At 40.4% G+C, this 21,701-nt stretch overlaps 1 protein-coding gene across 8 annotated transcripts in view; it reads right to left on the minus strand.

Moving 5' to 3' along the window:
• Positions 1 to 539: 539 nt before the first annotated feature.
• The window catches only part of BACH2 (BACH transcriptional regulator 2), a 270,018-nt gene continuing 248,856 nt past the window's right edge, over positions 540 to 21,701 (minus strand). For all 8 annotated transcript variants that reach the window (XM_090036827.1, XM_090036799.1, XM_090036770.1 and 5 more), the window contains 2 exons: positions 16,258 to 16,464; positions 540 to 7,436 (listed from right to left, as the gene is read on the minus strand). In XM_090036827.1, coding sequence (XP_089892953.1) covers positions 6,957 to 7,436; positions 16,258 to 16,464 — 687 coding nt within the window. In that variant the 3' untranslated portion in view covers positions 540 to 6,956. The remainder of the gene's footprint in view (positions 7,437 to 16,257; positions 16,465 to 21,701) is intronic.

Below are 21,701 nucleotides of genomic sequence, written 5' to 3' on the forward strand. Positions count from 1 at the left end.
GACTTCTGAGGAGAGGCTGAGGGAGCTGGGCTTATTTAGTCTGGAGAAAAGAAGACCGAGGGGGAATTTAATAGCAGTCTTCAGTTACCTAAAGGGTGGTTACAGAGAGGATGAGGCTAAACTATTCTCAGTGGTGGCAGAGAACAGAACAATGAGCAACAGTTTCAAGTTACAACAAGGGAAGTTTAGGGTAGATACGAAAAACAACTTTCTCACTAGGAGGGTAGTAAAACACTGGAACAGGTTACCCAGAAAAATTATAGAATTTCCATCCTTGGAGGTTTTCAAGACCTGGCTAGACAAAGCTTTTGTTGGGGATGGTCCTGCTTTGTGCAGGGGCTTGAACTAGATGACCTCCTGAGGTCCCTTCCAACTCTAATTTTCTATGATTCCCTGCAGCAGAAGACAACTAGTCATGATGCTCTTGGTTTACCTGGGTGGTAGATTAACCACATTATATTAATCATGCCATTCAGAATCTAAACTCTTATTCAAATATTAATAAATGATCATAACATTAATTTCAGAGACACGGTGACTTACAATACATAATGATATGTCTTTATTTCATCAACAGAAATGGTGTCTAGACAAAATTCAGTTAACACTAGCAATTCAAATGAATGAAAAGGGTTTTTTTTTTGCACAATACTGTATTTACAATGAGTAAATGAAGTTTTAAATTCATTAGTTCATAGCAATGCTTTTTTCTTCCAAAAAGGTAAAAATTCTTAGTAACAGAGAGTAAGCATTAACAGCCATCTCATTTATACAATAAAAATCACAAGAAACCACAGTCACTTAGAAAAAAAAATAAAGACAAGCTTAAGAACTAGTACAATAAAATGATGCATTGAATTAAGTTACATTAATCGCATAGAATCTGTGTAAAAAGTATGTAGAAAAACACCTGATGTAACCTGTTACAGTCATTGACCAGTTATGAGAGGTACAGAGGATTATACAGGTAGATATGTGTGAAAACTGTCCATACTGTTTGACCTGGGGAGGAAGAGAAAAGGGGTTGCACCCCCTTGCATACACTGATAAAACCCTGTTTTGAATATGGCCTCTGAAGTTTGTAAGGCATAGATTAGAGGTGCACTTGTATCCAACTGGTTCTGGAACAAACTCTTAGGGCATTTCCACCGTTGAAATTAAAAGTGATGCTTGCTATTAATGGTAAGCAAAAAGCATCAAAGATCACCAAAGTGTTTAGTATTGTTTCTGCTAGTCTGAGGGATCCAGATATTTTCAATCAGAGGAAGAGTAGAAAGAACAGTATTTAAACATGCACAATTCTTTCCATTATATCACAAATGCAGGATAACACTGTCTTAATAAATTGTAAGTACAATGGTCCAAGACACAGCAATCCAAATGATGAAAACGTTCTCCCCTTCCAACCCACAAATGTTCAGGTGGTTGCTTTGGCCTTATGATGGAGATAAGCCCCTTGGGGCTTAGATTCAGATTCTGGACATTCCCAGAAGTTGGGGGTGAAGGGAGATGCCTGGATCCATACTTTGGTGCTGTCCCTACTTCCAAGGAAATCAAATTATGACAATTCTGCTATTTCCACTTTTTTCAATGTGCCATTTATGTTCTGCATGCCCTTAATTAGTCCAAAGGACCAATTTCTGAACCACATGTATGTTCAGTCATGTGGCAAATCACACCTATGCAAAGGACTATTTCATAAACAGCTAAGAAGAATGATATTCACCCAACTGTTAGCTTATCTATTGTTTGATTTGGCTAATTGTGTTACACAGTTATAAAAACGCACTCTTCCCTGCCAAAAGTGGTTTTATTTCCAAAATGGCAGCATTATGTGTGTATTACATTAAAAAGCATCTCATTAGTTTTAACGTGATATAAATAATACCTATCTTGGTGGAGTGTAGGAAAATACTGTACACTTTTTCACTGCAAGTAATGCCATTAACTTTCAGACTACAGAGAATAACTTATTATTCTACAATCCACCAACAATAGATCTTTTATATGTACACATATTATTTGAACACACATATGTATATACACATATACTGTATTCTGCAGCATCAAAACTGATGCTGGAGTCGTGAAATACTCCAAACAGTGTTATAAATACACATATACGTATTATAAACAGGAAAATGTATGCACACACTAGCTATAATTATGCACGCACACACACACACGTGCATCTGTGTGTGTATATGTGTGTATAAATTAACTTGGATTGCCATGACGGAGGAACTACAATACAACCTTAACATGTTAAGAAATTCTTTATGTTAAATGTTTCTAGTTATACTTTACGGTAGATAAAAATAAGCCACTCCATACTCAGAAGATCCTCTTAGGCAACAGCATCACCACCATTACTCTTATTGAAGCAAAACCTTCCCTAGACAGAACCTAAAAGATATATATTAAAAAAGATGCAAAATGTAGACTTGAGAACTTACTAAAATAGCCATCACCCACCATATTTTAAATCAGAAAGATGTGAACAGATTCCCCACGTTGTAATTGAGGAGCAATCAGCTGAACCATGGAAGGCTGGAAATAAATCAGATTGCAAGCTTTTGAAGGCTTGGTGGATGTCCACATTATCTTATGGCAAAATATACTACAATTCTATTCACCAAGCTGAGCCTTATTTCTATTTTTCACATGCACAGTGTTGGATTACATGACACCAGCGAGGATGTTACGTAGATGCTGGAATTGCAGCGTTTCATCAGGTTTTTCCTAAAGGGTCCAACCGTATAATATTATAGGATTACACTCACTCTGGCATGCAGGTATGTTTTTTGAATTGGCAATCATGAGGTTCAATATTAAAATCTAACTATACAAATATTTGTTTTGACTTCTTTGTAAGCCTTTACAAAATACAGACTTGACAAAATGTTGAATTTAAAACTAATAACATACTAGCAACATTAATCGTTTCTCTGGCAGCCAGTTACATCATTCAGCGAAGTTACTCTATGCAGTTCCCACTCTCCCTTTTAAAGAGAAGTAACAGTTGGCATACTAATCACTGTGGTTTACCTCTGCAGCACAATGTTTTACTTCCTTGGGAAAAAAATACAAGGATTAGATCCAAAAATATAGTGCATATTAAAAGCAGCATATACCCTTAGAAAGACATTTCATAAATTACTTGTACAATATATAAAATAATAGTTTATACTGCAGCATCAAACTCTGACGCCTGAGTCATCATATGTTAGGAAGTCTGTGATATAAATACTGGGATGTCCTGATAACATGGCTGACTTTTTTTTTGCGCTACCTTTTTGTTCCAGAATCAGCTTGCAAATAGCTTTAATTGTATTCAAGGCACCCCCAGATAACGCAGAGAAACAAATACATTATATAGTGTAGTACTCACCTGACAAAAGCATAATAAGTCTAATGAAATGAGGTTTTCTGGCAGTACAAGTAGAACTAAGGTAAATAAAAAGGAGGACTAGATGCAGAACGGACATAGCTAGATGCTCCAGGATTCACGTGCGTACTGTATTAGCGCAGCATTCAATATGACAATCCAGTCCCATCTAGCACAGAATTTCAAAGCAGTATGTCAGAGCAAAACCTGCTGATTTCTTTGCAAATAAAACTGCACAATCCTTATTTAAAGATAAAGCTTGTTATTGGCTAAAACTTTGAAGTTGCTAAATATAGCAGTTAACTTTTTTTTTAATGAATATTTTGGTCATTTGTTTTAGTTGTTCTACCAGCACTACAAGATGTTTATACATCAACTTGTGTCCAGTTCTGAAGCTAATTCTCCTCAATGTTTCCCTTCAAAGTTAACCGAATAACAGTTTTGAAAGCCATGTGGTTCAGAATAGCAAAACAAAACATAACCAAAAAAGGTAACACGTGACTTCAGCTCAAGGAAGCAATGACACAAATTAGTTGCTTCTAATGATAAAGAATGATACCAAATATCTTGAAACAGCTTGAAGAGAGAGACTTATTTGAGCAGTGGTTTAAATATCAGTTCTCATGAAAAAGAAAGTCAAGAAACCCAGCAGCTGTCTGAGCCAGGTCAATCCAAAGAGCTGCAGAACATGTTCTATGGGTGGGTTGTTTTTAACCATTGGAATGAGGTCAAGAGTACCAGTTGCACATGAGTTATTAGTAAATTCTCATGTCAGGAAACTAATTAAAATTTGTATTTTATACTCATAAAATGTTCTATCTACTATCTATCTAGCTATATATATATATATATATATATATATATACACACACACACACACACACACACACGCACACACACATATATACACACACACACACACTTCAATGGGGTGTGTATATATATCTATATCTATGTATATTTATAAGAGGTCACTTAAAAATAAAAAAGGCAACAGAAATATCTTTAAAATACTGTCAGTTGATCAAAAAAAAATAGCTATGACTATAAATGTCATTCACATTTAGTTTTAAATTCTAGCTTTCACCATGGTCTCACAGAAACAAAACTTCTCTGCGAAGCATGGAACTGCTTTGCAACGTTAATGAATTCAAAGGAAAATCAGATTCTCCAGGAACAGGTGCTAAATCAATTACTTGCAGAAAATGGCTGGAGATTCCAAGTATATTTCAATCGCTATCATTTAAAAGAAGGGATGATTTTCCCCTGTCCTTCAACCGTTTGAATTAGGAATTTATGGCATTTGTATATTTGTGAACATTTAAAGATAAAGATTTTATACAGAAATGATTAATACTTAAACATAAATATTATCCTACATTATATACTAATTTTTCTTTGTACATGCGGAAAAAACATTTTTCAACAAACATGGCACATGCTATATGCATTTCCTCCTCTGTAGCCAAGCTACGGTTGTTTGGGAGAAGAGGGTAAAAAGCAAGACTGTGGCAAGTGTGTGACGGTCCGCAAGCACAATCTTAAAACACATACAATGGAGCAAGGGAGCTGATTCCTTCTCCAATATAAGATGCTGATCTGAGTGCCTCAAAAAAGCACCAAGACACCCCTCTAGTGTAAACGTTAGCACAAAACAACGTTTTGTCACTTAGTACTTGTGAGAAGCTGCTTCTTTAAACAGGTGTGCACAGATGATCAGTTTTGCAGCAAAAGCAAACAATGTCAACCTGTAGAGTATGGGTGTTGTTGTCAGGGATAAAGCCATTATATGCTGGCACAAGTGAGGGCAAAGAACCACAAAATAAAACTCAACACATATATAATAATGATAATAAAAAACATGAGGGTGTTTTTAAAAAAATCTATACTGTACATGCCGATGCTATGCTTGGAAAGCTGCTGTCTCACACAATCATGACATGATTCACTGATCACTTGATTGCTTGAGATACAAACTCAATACAGTTCCAACTAAGCCAATTCACTGAGTAGTCTCCTTTGAGACCGTGATCTTTTAGACTCGTTTGTGCTGATGACAAATGCTGTTAAAATTAGAAGATCCTATAGCAAACACTTAAATGGGTAAGCAAGCAAATCAGGTATTGAAAAGTATATGGTTTGTTTCTTTAGGGATACAGTACTAACTTCACTTTTGCAATTATAGGCCTGGTCTTGCAACTGTTTCCTACAATGAACAGTCCCACTGACTTGAAAGAGCTTGATTATGACACTCAAAAGGCAAGTCCATTGAAGTACATGGAGTAATATCTGTGGAAAATGGGCATGTAAGCAGAATTAGAGCCAATGGACTACTCAAGTGAATAAAGCCTACAAGCTGGGGGCCTGCTAGAAATCTCACTCAAGTCAATGTGGGTATTGACATTTACTTCAGTGGGCTTTGAATTAGGACCTAACACACAAATTAGGAATACTTGTCAGATTTTCCTTTTTTAAAATGTCTTAAGACCCAAATGTATCTTACCCAATAGGAATCCAAAAGCATCACTAACAGCACTTAAACGTTGCATGGGAAACAGAAATAAACAAATATAAAAAATATTCAAGCAGATTTGCTATTACACATCATATGGTGAATTCAGTATTTGGCAAGACTGTTTTTCCTACATGATCATCTCCTGAGTGTTTTGTTATTAGCTAAATCTTTATAATTTTCTTTATATGATAAAGCAAACAGTATTCTCAAGTTATACTGAAGTCACAACTTCATTTATGAAAAGAGGTTTGACCAGAAACTCAGTGCAAGTGGCAAAGTTGACCATTATTGTACAGTATCTGAAAGAAAATAAAATAAATCCACATTGCTCAAATGGCACAAAATCGCTGTGCCAAAAAAATATGTTGTCTATAATAACATCTCAAATAAGCTTCCAACATTAAAACTGTATAAATAAGTACAAACTGAATGATATTGCTGAACTGTGAACCAACAGGGGGGAAAAAAAAATCATGTAACAAGTTACCAAACTAGTTCTAGCATCAAAGACAAAAAAAAAAAAAAAAAAAAGGAATGTTGGAACTTGTTTATACAACAGAACTGAAAGTTTCCAGTTGTAGGATGAGAAAAATTGAGGCATGCAGGGGACTTTTGCATATGGATATATATACTTTATATATATTATATATAATATGTACAGTTTAGCTATAAAACTTTGATGTGTAAAGAGGCTGTCTTCAATGAAAAATTGAACATTCAGAGGAAATTCCTGAGTTAGGGTTTTGTGACATGGGCCACTGAGAAAAAAAAGCTGCAGTTGGGTCCTCAGAGGTGTTATGTCCATCCCTGTTAAGATTGAAATCAACATACAAAAACAGACAGTGTTGCCACTGTTTAGTTCCCTGCCTGAGCAAGGGATAGCACCATTGTGAAGAAAACTCCTGCTTGTAGAGAGGAGGGAATACTTAAAAACAGTATTGCTGCTAAGACCACTGTAGTGTGCACCAAATACGTTCTTCTAGACAACAAATGAACACTGCCACTGGCTGACTGAAGAACACCTGACCAGGTGTAACGTAAGGTTAAAAGTCACTAGGTGTAATCTTTCCTAGGCTGTTCATCCGTTGTACATTTATCAGTCATTTCCTGACAGAAGTCTACTGTCACTGTTTGGCTACTCTGTTCTAGAGGAAGCTCTCTTTCTGAGTAAGTACCTTGGTCAGCTCCATCCAGCCCTCTTCCAGCTGTACAATTTTCGGAAACGTTGTTAGGTAGCCAGTGAGCTCCCAGTTGCACAGAGCTTTGCTCTGAGCAGCACTGCATGCTTTCTCCAATACACTGGGATGTCACTAGGTTTTGCTCCACTCCAGCTGGTGAAGGGTCGATATTTGTGGCTGTTGGTAGATCCATAGGCCTGAGAACAGGGCAGTATCGGTGAAGGGCTTGGATCTGTTCGGGGCTCTGCATATCCCTACACACTTCTTGGGAAAGACATGAAAAATTATCTAACAATTCTCCCATGCATGCTTTCAGCTGGTTCCTTTCCGACAGCAATTTCTCTTTCTCGCATACCTGAAAAAGAAAGAAGGCATCTTAGCTTTCCAAAGGCCCATCCACTTGATGCTGTTAAGGCTATGTTCCAGTTTTCTATATTCCATTAACCACTGTGTAAAACTGAATGGCATTCTGATTTTATGCAGCAAAGGACAAGTCACATCCTCATTTCATAACCGGGTCTCCATGTGTCCTGCCAACAAACCACTGCTAACAAGATGTTTGACTAGATCAGAATAAGGTCACTAATTGTGAATGGCTGTTGCTTTCTTCTCTGATATTCTAGCTACTGATATATGGATTCAGAAAAGAGGATTTTCTATTGGGGGAACTCCACTATCTACAGAAGTATGAGGTTTTATCAGGTGGATCAAGTGAGGACAGGTTGGGAAAGTGCAGTTCATTTTATAACCCAGAGCCAGTCCCCTTGGTCAGGCTGGTACTGACTAGTGGGTGGGGAGAGGGTTGCCTTCCTCTGTACCGTAGCATGTGGTCCTTTTCCTAAGATCTTCTGAGCACTTATTAACCTACCATTTTCCCATCAATGAAGCAGGGGGGCACTAGTAGTGCTCTCATGATTTACAGTGCATGTTAAAGGTTTTTTTTCTTTTTTCTTTTTTCTTTTAAAGCACTTCAGTTATTGTCCCCTGTAGCTGTGGGAGAGGAGTGATTTTAGGGATCCTTCAGTTAATGACTGCTTGAGAAAGCAAGAGACTGGACTCAATTGCCCAGGGTATCCATTCCAGTTCTATGTCCCTGGAAGTGTGGTTGTGTGTGCATCCCTACTTTGGTTTACATTTCAGCTAACAAAGCTTTTTATAACTCCTCTGTGTGAGATGGTTGGGTTGCTAGAACAACAGGATCTATGTAGATGTGGATCTTGTGCTCTGTGTCATTGCTTGCTCCGTTCCTGACCTACTGTTTCAGCCTGCATGCAACTGGAGCAGGCATTATCACCCACAAAGACTTCAGCCAGCAGTTCACTGCACTCACACGGCACTCAGTTTCTTTGTGAGGCTTGCATACTGTAGAATGGAGGGAGCCAAGCTTTTTGGCCGGGGTGCCACGTATTAGCCCCATACTCTATCTCTCTGAGTGCTACTTAATCTGCTGCTCTGCTTTCTATATTCTGCCCTGTGCTCCCTGCTCAATCTGTTCTGCTTTCTGCCTTATGTCCCCTGACCAATCTCCTGCTCTGCTTTGTTTCCTGTCCTATCTGCCACTGTGCTTTCCTTTCCCTGACCCGCCACAGGCCACACCAAGAGACAGCCTATGCCACTTGTGACATGTGTGCTGCATGTTGACCACCTTGGAGTAGAAGATTGCATGCTGGCCCTGTGTACCACATGACATCCACTCTACTGGAACGAAACCAGCAGTATCTGACTTATTCTGTCTTCATTAGCCATTGTGAGATCACTACCAATATAATCTCTCTCCCTTTCTTTACTAACAAGGACTTGTACCATGAAGGTGCTTTTCAGATACTATTCATTATGTTGCGAGCAGGGGATAGAAGCCGTGCTTTGAGGGATTTGTATGGTTAAAGACTGCCTACAAATGCAGGGATTGGACCCAACTGCCCAGAAGGCCCCGTCCAGCCTTAGGATAGGGGGAGAAAGGGTTGGGTGGATTTTATACTTAGCTCTGAATGCAACAAAGTCTGCAACAGTTTTTCCTATTTCTGCCAGTGTGTTTCACAGGCTTAGTGCAGCACAGGTGGAAACTGTGTCCTCTACTCACATGTCTCCTCCCACTCAGGCATACAATTGTTGAGTGTCTTGTTATACCAGTGGAATGAAGATCTTATGGAAGGAAGTTAAGGAGTGAGAGAGAGGGTCTCTCAGATAACCAGAACTAATCTCATGCAGGACTTTGAACTTGTATTATAGAAGAGAAGGAATACACAGCTCAATTTACATACATAGTGAGTGAGTGAGAAATGGGTTTTTTTCTTAATGAAAAAATTACTTCAAACAGTAGGAAAATAAAAATTAGAGAAAGGTTTGAATTCATACAAACAACAAACTAGAATCTAAGGCCAGAAGAGAGATTAGCATGATTATCTAGTCTGATCTCCTACATAACACAGACAATGGCATAAAATTACTGAGTGAAGTTTTGTGTATTAAAAGATACTTTCCCAGTGCTTTAAGACAGTGCATATCAGAAAGTTAGCTGCAAGATGACAGTGATCTTTAGTTTACGATGAGTCTAAAGCCCATACTTGGATCATACAGCTTCAATGAAGCCACGAGTATAGGAGAGAGACAGAGAGAAGAGATTACATGAAAACTACCACTTCCTAAAATACTGATAAATCTACCAAGCAAGCATAAAAGTATTAAGCAGATGCCAAAGTGCATCTAGAAGGGGATACATTATGTAAGAGAATGTACTGTGTGTGTGCAGATGACGGGGAAGGTAAGTGAACGGAAAGATGCGTCTATGAGGAAAGCATACAGAAAAAGACTAATATCAACTGCAAGGAATACCATTTCATATACTGCCTAGTAAACCACTAGTGGCAGAAGGCAGCTGAGGAATAGAAAATAAAGACAGTGGGAAACTCCCATTTTTAATAAAAAGTAAAGCAGTCTAGGTGGTGTTCCATAAATGGTGAAATGGGGACATACTGGTCACCCACGGAGTGTGGCACAGTAATTTCATGAAAGGTGCAATCATGTGGCAATTTAAGTCAACAGCGAGTTTAGCTGTTTGTGTTCCAAAGGAAAAAACTAACATGCAGTCCTGACAAATGTCCTGAAATGCTTACAGTCAAGGAGGGAGAGTTAAGGTTACCCGAGCTATCTTAATGTTGTCATTCTCTAACCTCTCCAAACTTTATTTAGGATTCTTTTACCATAATCTTTTTATGTAGAATTATATTATGCAGGCATACACAGCCTATCTCCTATATCATGTTTTTGAGACTTATTTGAGAAAAAGTAAGTGTTTTCCCCTTAAGAAAAGATTTTTGATTCTTGAAATTTATCAGAGGCCTGGGTCCATAGTGACAAAGACTTCTATCTTGGATTTAGCAGAATTATAAGGATCTAAGATCCCTGGCATTGGTTCACTTAATGGTGTGATGGGATCGGTTCCCTGATCCCAACATTTGCACCTCCTGCTATGTCAAATATGCATGGTAGGACATGTGATTTTGGGATTGGGGATTAGATCCCAATCATGCCATTACTATTTGCCATGTTGGTCCCAGTCCTGGGTGGGACTGTCCTGAAGTGAGTTTGACACTCGGGTGCAGTCCTAGAGCTGGAACCTGCAAGCAGCTGATTATTAGTTCCAGCCTTGGGACTACAGCAGCATATCAAACTTACTCCAGTGCAGTCCTCAGGCTGGGTATGACAATCACTGACTGTTGATCTCAGCCCTAGGACTGCACTGGAGCTAGTTCAACTCTGGTGTGGTCCTGGGGCCGAGATTGTGGGTCCCACCCTTGGGACTGCACTGGGGCCAGTCACAAAGCCTCACCATGCAGCCAGGTTGTGTGGCAGGGACCCTGTCACATCTTCTATTTAAGGTGTGGAAACCATGACAAAATTATTCCACATATTTTATGAAATAATGTTGTGGCTTATTTCCTTTTTATTGCACCATTAATTGCCTGAATGTGTGGTCAGGATATTATTTAAGACACAATTAACTGGTTAATCAGGTCTTAAGTGTAGTGTCTATCAGAGTTCTAAGGAATTTTGCCCCTGAAGGATGCATTACATTAAATTATAAAAATACCAGTCTGTTAGAATTAAGCTGCTATGGTGCATGTGGAACAAACCAGTCAGGCCTTGTCTTTACTTTTACAATCTAGAGTGAAGCGTGGTGTGAATTCAAGGGGCGACAGCTAATCTCAGATAGTTTTCCATGCTCAGAAAAGCCATTTGTTGTGCTTTTCTGTTAATGGCTAATTGCACATACAGAATAAAAGCCTCGCTACTGGAATTAGGTCCAGATTTAAAAATGAGTCCAGCATGAGAATGTTATGCTTCGTTTTGCCAAAATTTACACGTGTGCACCCCTAAGTAGAATTAACCACCTCAAGTATCTGGGTCTTCAGCCCCTGAATGAGACATTTAAGTGTCTTTTGGTCAGGATTCATAGCAGCCAGGACACTATGCAGGGGGGTGTAGACAAGAGGTAAGTGACAGGAATTCTGACTCTCTCTGGGAGACAGGTGGCATTTACGCAACCTCCAGTTGAGCATTTCTGTTAATGTAGAATTCAGAAATACTTGCCAAAATCCCTGGCTTACTGAATTGCACTTAGGTCAGGACAAGCAGAAGCAAGATGGCCTATTCACCCTTTTTTCCTCAATGGCCTACTAGTGATGGCACTTGTTCAGAAAGTGGCAGACCTGGGCTTTCTAGGAGGCGTTTGCCCCATGTTTTCTACTTCCTAGGAAAGATCCCTAACCAGCAGATTAGGAGGTAGACTAGCCTGAGAGAACCCTCTACTCCCCATCTTGAAATGGGCCCACTGGGCATCCACGAGTGTAAGAGTTGTGGAAATTAACAGAAAACAAGAGAGAACCTGACTCTGACCCAGTGACGGGGGACACTCCCCTGGGAGGGAGTGAAGGAGCCCTTTTGTACATTGTGGACCAATAATTATTTAATACAAGCATATTTGGTATTAAATAACTAAGCAAAACTTAGTTCTAGATTCAGAACCCAGAGGAGTACCTTCCTTACTAAGTCACTGAAGCAAGCTCTAACTTGCTTGCTTCATACATTATGTTTAGTGAAGCAAGCAGCTATTTAATATATGACTCCTCTTTTATGTGCTTGACTAAAAAGATTTTCTTTGGCCCTATTTTTTGAGGGCTTCAACATCACAGTGTCTGAATGTTTTGCCAATCTTGATAGACTTAGTCTCCCTACCTTCTTGTGAGGTCCAAAAGTCACCTCTGTTTCACAGACGGGGAACTGAGAGACACTGAGAGACTAGGTAACTTGCTCCATGTTAGACAGTATGTTCTGCATTCTCTGTGCTATTTGGCTTCTTCCACTGGACTCAGCCTCATTCCTGCTACATAGTGCATGGCTGAACAAGACTATTTTAACAAAACTATACTAAAAGCCACTCCGAATGGGAAACCTGTTGTCTTAATAATCAACTGGACAAGCCCCAAATTTTCCAGCCTTAACAGACTAGCTGACAGCAATATCCTGAGGGATACTCAGCATGGGTTTGTTGCGGGTAGGTCTTGCTTGACCAATCTCATTTACTTCTATCTCATACTCAAGATACTATTTCTCATATAGGTGCTTTTAGGGTTGGTTTGACCACAGAAGAGTTCAAGCAGAGAACGTATTCTAAAGTTATCTGAGGTTGTTGCTATCGGCACCAGAAAATAAGACATTCTGTCTGGCCACATCTCAGCCGTGAACAAAACTCTGGAGGCGGGTTTGATGATGTATTTTTTCATTTGAGAGATTCCTATTGTTGTTGCTGGGTTTCTCTATGCATTTGCACTCCTTATCATGGTTCTTCAATTTCTTTCCAATGTTTCTAGTCTGCTTGGTGAATCAACAAGTTGGAGATAATGTGTGATGAGCTGAAATATCCAAAAAAAGGAGAAGAACTACCCTGGGCTAAATAAAAAAAATTGTGCTCAATGGGGAGACTATTCTCTACACAAACACCCCCTTCTCCAGCACAGCACTAATGATTCCTGCAAATATTTAAAGAGATTGTTGAGTTGCTCCACACAGCACTTCTCTCAAGATGCTGATATTTATCTTGGTTGCCCTATTTGAGAAATAAAGTCACGAGTAAGGGCTAAATCTCAAAGGGGTGATCTGATGGCCACCTGTAAGTTTATCAGGGGTGACCACCAGGATCTGGGGGAATGTCTGTTCACCAGAGCGCCCCAAGGGATGACGAGGTCGAACGGTCACAAACTCCTGCAAGACCGTTTCAGGCTGGACATAAGGAAGAATTTCTTTACTGTCCGAGCCCCCAAGGTCTGGAACAGTCTGCCAGCGGAGGTGGTTCAAGCACCTACATTGAACACCTTCAAGAGTAAATTGGATGCTTATCTTGCTGGGATCCTATGACCCCAGCTGACTTCCTGCCTTTTGGGCAGGGGGCTGGACTCGATGATCTCCCGAGGTCCCTTCCAGCCCTGATGTCTATGAAATCTATGAAAGTGGGTATTGGTTTGGTGATATGGGCATTCTACGTCTAAATGGCAGCTGCACATCTCTGGGAGTGGAATCCACAAGCCCAAGTAAGAAGCCTAAATTCCTCATGCCTTAGAGAGACAAAGGGACTAGGACTGGGGTTGAGATGTACTGAGCCTAAGATGGCCAACAGAAAATGCTGAAGAGGGACATCCTCTCTCCCAGAATTAGGTGCCTTTCTGCAGCCTGGATGGACTTATCTGTGAGACTGAAGCTAAAAACAGACATCCTTGAGTGGGATCAGCTGTGGTGGGATGTGTCCCAGCAGAGCTGATCTGCTTTATTTGGCAACACAGATACTATGAGTTAGGGAGCAGCAGCACGATACACGCCCAGTGAAAGCCCTACTAAGGGATTCCTGAGACACATGTCCGCAAACAAGGGAACTAAGAGCTCAGATATGCAGGGGAATTCCCTACGTGTGCAGAGTCAAGGCTCTGAAGCCCTGGGAGTGGCTGCCTGAGGAGGCTGGAGAGCATGGGCAGCTCTGCTGTAAGACAAACAAGGAGGCAAAAAAGTGGCACATATTTTTACTACCTATTGTCATGGCCACAATTGTTGGCATCTGTGGTGCAACAAGGGGCACAGACCTCTGCTTGGATTTTGTGCCGCCATTAGCATTTTTATGGTGGCCCAAAAGCAAGGTCTACTTCCAGCTTTAGATTCACTCTCCAAAGTCCATGCCTCGATTCACTTCAGATATATGTGCCTGGCTTACTCTCTTCAGGCATGGTCAAGCATCTTAAATCAGTAGTGGGATAGTCAGTCACCTCTTATTTCTTTATTTGATTTACATGCTGATTTATATTGGCATATAAATTGATCTGATATAATAGTCCAGTGTTAGCACACTCACTGTACAAGCTCCTCTTCATCCTAATGGGGAAAGGAGACGGGTTCAGTTTCTCTCTCCTAATTCCTAGGACAGCTGGAAGCCTGGCTGGGGTCACTTTCTAGCCCTCCTGTTGAAGCACGGCCACTAGGCAGTGAGAAATTCAAGATTCATGGGCCAGAATGAGACTAAGCAAGAGGGAATGTGATTCTGTAGCCCAGCGATTAAGGTACTCCTGCTCCCACGAATGGTTAAACATTTTAAAAAATGATTCACTTATGCAAAATGCACACACAATCCCTTAAGCAGGATCTGTCTCCCAGGCTAGAAATAGATGTGACTGAATGAAGCAGATCAACTGTGCTATGATGTGCCTTGATAGCGCAGGACAAGGGGCAATGTGATCTTTGGAGGTGGGTCTGGCTGAGTGGGGAAAGGTTCCCTGGGGTGCTTTTCTGTAAGTGGGGAAAGTGTGCAGGTGGACAAGGGTCTTGTGGGGTCCCTAAGCCCCCAGACCACCTCCCCAGTGTGGCTGGAGACTTCAGAGCAGCAAAGCAGCAGTCTAGTACTACCTTTTGTTATGTCATGGATTTTCTTTTGACTTAGGCACAACAAAGGCTAGTGGCGTCTGTTTGCTCAGCACTTGTGCTGCCATAAATACGTTTATGGCATCACAAATGAGACATCAGTTGACATCTGTTTCCACCCTATGCAACTTGTGGGGGCCAGAGAGAGGGGTGAGTTTCAAGTAATCAGTCAATCATTTCTGATCTCTAATCCAGGGCTCAACCCTCTAAACTAAATTTACACAGTGTAAATTAGCACTTACTTGAATTAAGCACTCACTTTTTGACTTTTCCCACCTCTCTCACCATAAGGCAAGGAAATTAAACTCATGTGGCCCCATGGGTCAGATGTGGGCCACATGCTGGAGCCAGTGCATCGGGCCAGTCTGGTGCAGCGCTTGCCATGGACTGGCCCCCATGTGCTGCTTACAGTCCATGCACTGGCTCCAGCCTGCACCAACTCCGCAGGTCAGTCCAAGGCATGTTGTACACATGGCATGCAGAACCGGTTTGGAGCACATGCTGCATGTGGTACCTGTGCTGGATCAGCTCTATGTGCTGGTTCTGGCACGCGGGGCTGGTCTATAGGCCCAATCCAGACTGGTCCTGGATCCAGCATGTGGTGCCAGTCTGGTACAAACATCGCATACAGCAAATGCCCCAGACTGGTCCTGTGCACTGTATACAGTACAGATCAGCTCCAGCCCCTGCATGCTGTGAGCAGCATGTGTTGCCCATGCCAGACCAGCCCTGCACACTGGATCCAGCATGTGTGGATGGTCTACGGACCTGATCACACAGGGTGTGCCAGCTCCAACCCTTGCATCATGTGCAGCCTGCACTAGATGGGCTCCATGAAGGGCAAGGCCAGTGCATGCTGCCTCCAGCACCCCAGTTCAAGACCCACAGGCAGCTCTACAGGCCAGATGAGAGCTCTGTGGGCCATATCTTTGATACCCCTTCTATAAGGTATTTTTACTGGCATTCCTAATAATGACTTACACATGGCAAGGGTAGATCTAGGGAAGTAATCTAAACTCTCTCCACCGCCCTGTGCTAAGGTCCCCTCTACTACACTTATAAATCTATCTTTGTGAAGGCAAAATAAATTGATCACTTGGACTTACCTCATGTACATATTGGCTACAGACTGAACTGGAAGCATACTGAATACCCGTCTGTCCCTCAACCTATATTCATGTTATCAGAGATAAGTGAAGGTGCCACACGTGACTCACCAATTTGCGGATTTCACATTCTAAGTTCTGAATACAGTCCAGTTTTCTTTTGCGGCAGCGCTGGGCTGCGATCCGGTTCTTGCTGCGCCGGCGGACATCATGGATAAACTCTAACTGTTCTGAGGTTAACTTGTGCATCTTTATCATCATCTGGAAATCGTTCCTTGGAAGATCTGTGATTTGATCAACGGGGAAAGGAAGTTTCACCTAAAAAACCAAACCCCCCCACCCCAAAAGTCAATCTGCTTCTTAATACAGTTAGAATAATGCTGCAACAAGGACTAAATGTTCCACACCTCACCCCCACCCCCAATAAATAGATTATCAACAGTTTCACAACATTGTCTAAGGAAAATAAACATAAATATTTGAATACAGCTTCCCCAGAGTTGATATTGAGGGTAGGGAATAAACTGTGTGGGCCAGGCTCTTGCCTGGTGCCAATCTGTTTGATTCCAACAGAATTGATGAAGTTTTGCTGATTTGCATGAGCTAAGGACCAGGCTGTATGGGCACCTATACACGAGTCTATCGCCTGCTCCAATGCATGCTAATTAGCATGCATCAGAGTAGACTTGACTGAGTGTGCTGGAGTGTGCTAAACAGGGCTCCAGCAGACTTGGTGTCATGTCTATTCAGCATCCCCGCACTTCAAAATGGCAGTGGGGGTGCTTCAACTACAGCTCGTCAAACAAGCTTTAGTTAAAGCGCTCCCTGCTGCAATTTTGAAGTTTGGGATGATGAATACACAAGATGCTGTGGGCACTTTAATTAGAGTACTTCCTGAGAACTGTTCTAATTAAAGCACCCCCACTTCAGAGCACATGTAAAGATGCCCTATGTGCCTAATACTCCCAAAGGAGGTTCATGAGAGATTCTATTCCACTTACATGAAAACCAGTACGTTAAATTGACAAGAGCTTCTTGGGAAGAGTTAAGTGACTATATTCTACTAATTTTTGATGAGCCCAGTTTCAGTGGGAGTTTTGTCTGTTAATGAACCACTGAACTGAGTCCTTAGATTAATGGCCAGGTTAAATGTGCAACCAGTACACAGCTGTGTGACTACTGGGGGTGTGCGAAATGGGCCGTATTCGATTTGGATCAAATCAGGGACAGTGATTCAATTCATTGATTCGGATCACTGTCCCTGATTTGATTCAGCTGAATCCGAACCTGAAGATTTGATACTGATTTGGAGGATCAACAATTCGGCCATAGACGCAGCTTTAAATGTCAGAATAATTCAAGACAGCGATCCTTATACTGTCCTCATTAAATATATTCATGCTAAAATCCCACTGTTCAGATCTCATAAGAATGTGTCACATTTCCAGGAAAAATCCCCAAACTGCATTACTGTAAAAACATTTTCCTAATTTCCAGAATTCTGTCCTGCTTCCACAGCTGCAGGCAAAGATACCAGTTATCTGGTTTTGATTTTAGAAATTTTACCTGTTTTTCACAGAGCACATAAAGTCAGGCCAGGACACAGCCTTTGAGGTAGCTTGTGTGTTTGTACAAAGGGAAAAGTTGCTTGATGAACTGAAACAAAAGCATTTTTGACGGTGGAAGTGCTGTTCATCATGTAGTTAGTGAGCCAATAAGAACGGTGTGCAAAAAAAGTCCAAATAACTGGAGTTTTTTTTTTCTTTTAGTCAGAAGGCAGGGCATGGTTGTACCTTATGGACTACCTTGTTCAAACAGGCATAAGCTTTTGTAGGCTATAGGCTATATAGCATTTGACAAAGTAGGCTGTCTACAAAATCTCATGCTTCTTTGTAGTCTACAAAGTGCCACCCTACCCTGCCTAATTTCAGGCTAAGACTGCTAACTAACATCTTTTTAGTGTTACACCAGCACTGTCCAAAAGGTGGCAGGAAATCTTTTCCCTTTATATAGTTTCATTCTTTTTTGATCAGAGTAAACACTGCTAAATCCTGGCTATTGAAGAAAATGCACTTAACTCCTGACCACACTAAAGCTACCTTTTCACCAAATTGGTGGAAAGGTTTCTCTGATATTCAAACATGCAGCTATCAATCTCAACCAGTAGCCTTTAAGTATTTGGAGATAAAGAGATTAACTACACAGATAACTAAAAGGCAAACACCTTTTTTTGGCTGTTTCTGTTTGATTTGCCTCCCTTCACATACAACAGTTTGCTCAGGGCAGACACATAACAACACACACATTGGCACAACCATTTACTCTCTCCACACAGGCAAACATGACAGTAATTGCTTCATTTCCTTATTTTAGGGCTTGTATTTTTATGCTGTCTTATGTCATAGCTTCACTTATCTCTAAGCCCAGGCCACGTGAAACTCTGTATAAGCACCTAGCGTATCCTTTCACACAACTTTCATGCCATGAACTTTGGCCCCCTGTCCCACCTCTGAAATGAAGGTCCAGAGACTGCTTAATATAATACACTACACTCCACGTCAGTTTAATGTAACAAGGAATAGCATGCAGGCACTGCCAGAGAAAACAGTACTTTGCTGTTTATACACAGAGACTGACCTTAGACATGGTGATGTGGACTATCTTGTTTGCAGACTGCTAACTAATGATATGAAGAATGTTTGATTTCCCTTTCATACCCTTTGGACAGTAAACATAGACTTAATGTCATAAGGTTTACTCTCAAGTTTCAACCAGTGGCTAAAAAAGAAAACAGCTTGTGGCTTCCTCCATCATAGTTTAATCACAAAAAAGGCTTTTACATTCCCATTTTTCCTCACTTGCTTGACACCAAAGGTGACAGTGATGTCTGATATTCTGCTCAAAAATCATGTTTATCTACTGACTGGAAACATGCTTTCATGTCATGGCAAGGAAAATGTTAGTGGTAAAGCAATAGCATCCCTTTAAAACTTGCAGGCAGAAACAGCTTGAGGAAATGGTAACATCTGAAAGAAAAAGATTCCTATAAAAAGTAGATTAAAGATGAAAATTTGCATATAATCTGCCAACTATTGCAATCCATTAGAAAAACCACAGTAATGCCACTGACTTCAATGTGCAGAGATATACAAGATAAAAAAGGGCAACATAAAAAGTGCACTTTTTATATTCTACAATTTATTTTACTGCAATCTATCCCCACTGTTACATACATATTAACTGAAAGAAGTAATCCAGATCTTGGCTATGGTGGCTAACTACTCAACTGTATGGCTCAGATAAGATTCCACTGGTATTTTATGGTGATTGTGGGCCAGGTTACCATTTAGTATGAATCAAAATGGAGCCATATCAAATTACATTAACTGAGAATTTGGCCATGTGTCTTTGAGGCTGCACAATACAATATGTTAACACTGGTTTCATCCACTATGTAAATTACCCTGGAATCCAGATTGGACAGGTCAGAATAGCTGTTGCAGTAGGTACCATTAAAGCAGTGGTTCTCAACATTTTTAGACTCAAGGCATTCCTTGAAAAATGCCAACTTACTTTTCATTTGTTTCTTGACTACAGAAAAAATAACAAAGAATTTTTCTGTTGCCAAGAGCTCAGAAAAACCACAACAGGTAAGAATGGTTTTAACACTATGAATTACTATTTGAAATTTCTGGGTTTATCTTATGAATCATGTTTGCACACTTGACAGTGCTAATAGTCTACTTTTTAGACCAACACAGCAAGCTATATACCTGAAACATGGAAGATATTGTAGTTAGCCATTTGGAAGTGTACACTTCATTGCTAAACAGAAAAAAGCAAAATTCAACTCCCTGTCTGACAGCTGAGACCTTCAGGAAAGAAACCTGCGGGAGCTTTGTGCTTGCCTAATCTGCATATTCAGCAACTTGTTCACAAATGGACTTTGAAACCTAGGGGAACCTCACCATCCCTCTCCTCCCCTGTGGAAGATGAAGTTTCTTTTCTACCTTAGAGAACTTTTACGATCTCTGAATTCTCCTCTGCCTGATGAAGGGTGTTTGGACCCGAAAACTTGCAAAGAAAGAATTTTTTTTGTTACTATTTAGTTGGTAATAAAAGATATTGCCTCTATACTAAGAGTTTTGTCTGTAGACTACACTGTATTTTTTACTGCTGGTTCTTCTTGCAGTAATTCTACATCAGATTTTAGTAGCATTGGAATGATGTTGTAGCTGTGATGGTCCAGGAATTAGGCGAGAAGCAAAGATTTTTGTGGGTAATTTTTTTTGTGGCCTTTTATTGGACCAAACGCATGGCTGGGATAAAGTCATTCTTCATCAGGTTTGTGAACACCTCATCTAACTTTATCCCAATCAATTAGTCCAATAAAAGATATCACGCACAAAAATCCACACCAGATTTTAGTAAGTTATAGAATATAAGGCCATATGTCATGTCTGCTCCTTTTTGGGTCAATGCTAAGGCAATTTCCATCAGTTTAAATACATCATTAGTCTATCCCCGCTCAGGATTTGTTTAAAATGCATAGACTTTAGGATAGTCTTGCTGTAAACCAAGAAATAATAGGGAAGTAAAAGAAAAAGGAAAAGGAAAAGTTCTTAGAATTTTTTCTTTCATACAATAAGTCATTCTGTATTCCCTGGTCTGGGATATTTCAAGTTCAAAACATCAACAGGCACTCCATTCTTTCAGTGAGTTATTACAGTAGAAGCTGACTGCATCAGGAATAGAGCAGTTAAGTCTTCCAAATTCTTATTTACTATCTGCACAATTATTCTTGCTGGATCTTTAGCTCAGAGCAGGAGTCACTGTTTCTCACTCAATGTCCTTCAGAATTACTACACCCTGCATAACTAAGCACACCAGTGCATTCAGCTATCACAATTCATAACTTTCCTGAATTATGAATGACCCATTCTGATGAAACCCAGCCAACCCAGCCTTGTGAAAAGTAAAACTTCTGTATCATCATGGGGAGTTGTTCTCTCTTTTGGCAGTGGAGTGTCAGTATAAATGTCAACACTTCTAACGGTTAAGTCAGCAGTGATCTAGACCAGTGTTTCTTCACCTGTGGGTCGCAAGAATATATGAAAGGGTCATGGACAAACTTTAAAAATGGATTCTCCTTTAAAGGAGGAAAATGTGGGTAACCGTGAACTCTGAACAACTAAAGGACTTATACAACATACACTGCACAGCTCACAGGGGAGGGATGAAATGCTTCAGGGCAGGGGAGGCCCCTTTAAAAAAATCAACAGAATTTTTCCTCTTTCGCTGCTCCTTTGTTTAACTAACAGAGTAAAAACTTCTGGCTTCTTGTTTTTCCAATTGAAAGACTGAGCCTAATGACAATCTCTGGTACTTAAGCTGTCTGGCACCGAGAAAGCTTGCAACCCAGCAGGAGCCGGGTGCACTCACTATATTTACTTGACTATAAGATGACTCACATGAATTAGTTTTAACTTGAGGGAAATTTATAACTTTGTTATAATTTTCCAGGTATACAATCTAATTATTGAAAGTCTGCCTTG

Source organism: Crocodylus siamensis, chromosome 1, assembly GCF_052110815.1.
Source record: "Crocodylus siamensis isolate JL-2025a chromosome 1, ASM5211081v1, whole genome shotgun sequence".
Lineage (NCBI taxonomy): Eukaryota > Metazoa > Chordata > Crocodylia > Crocodylidae > Crocodylus > Crocodylus siamensis.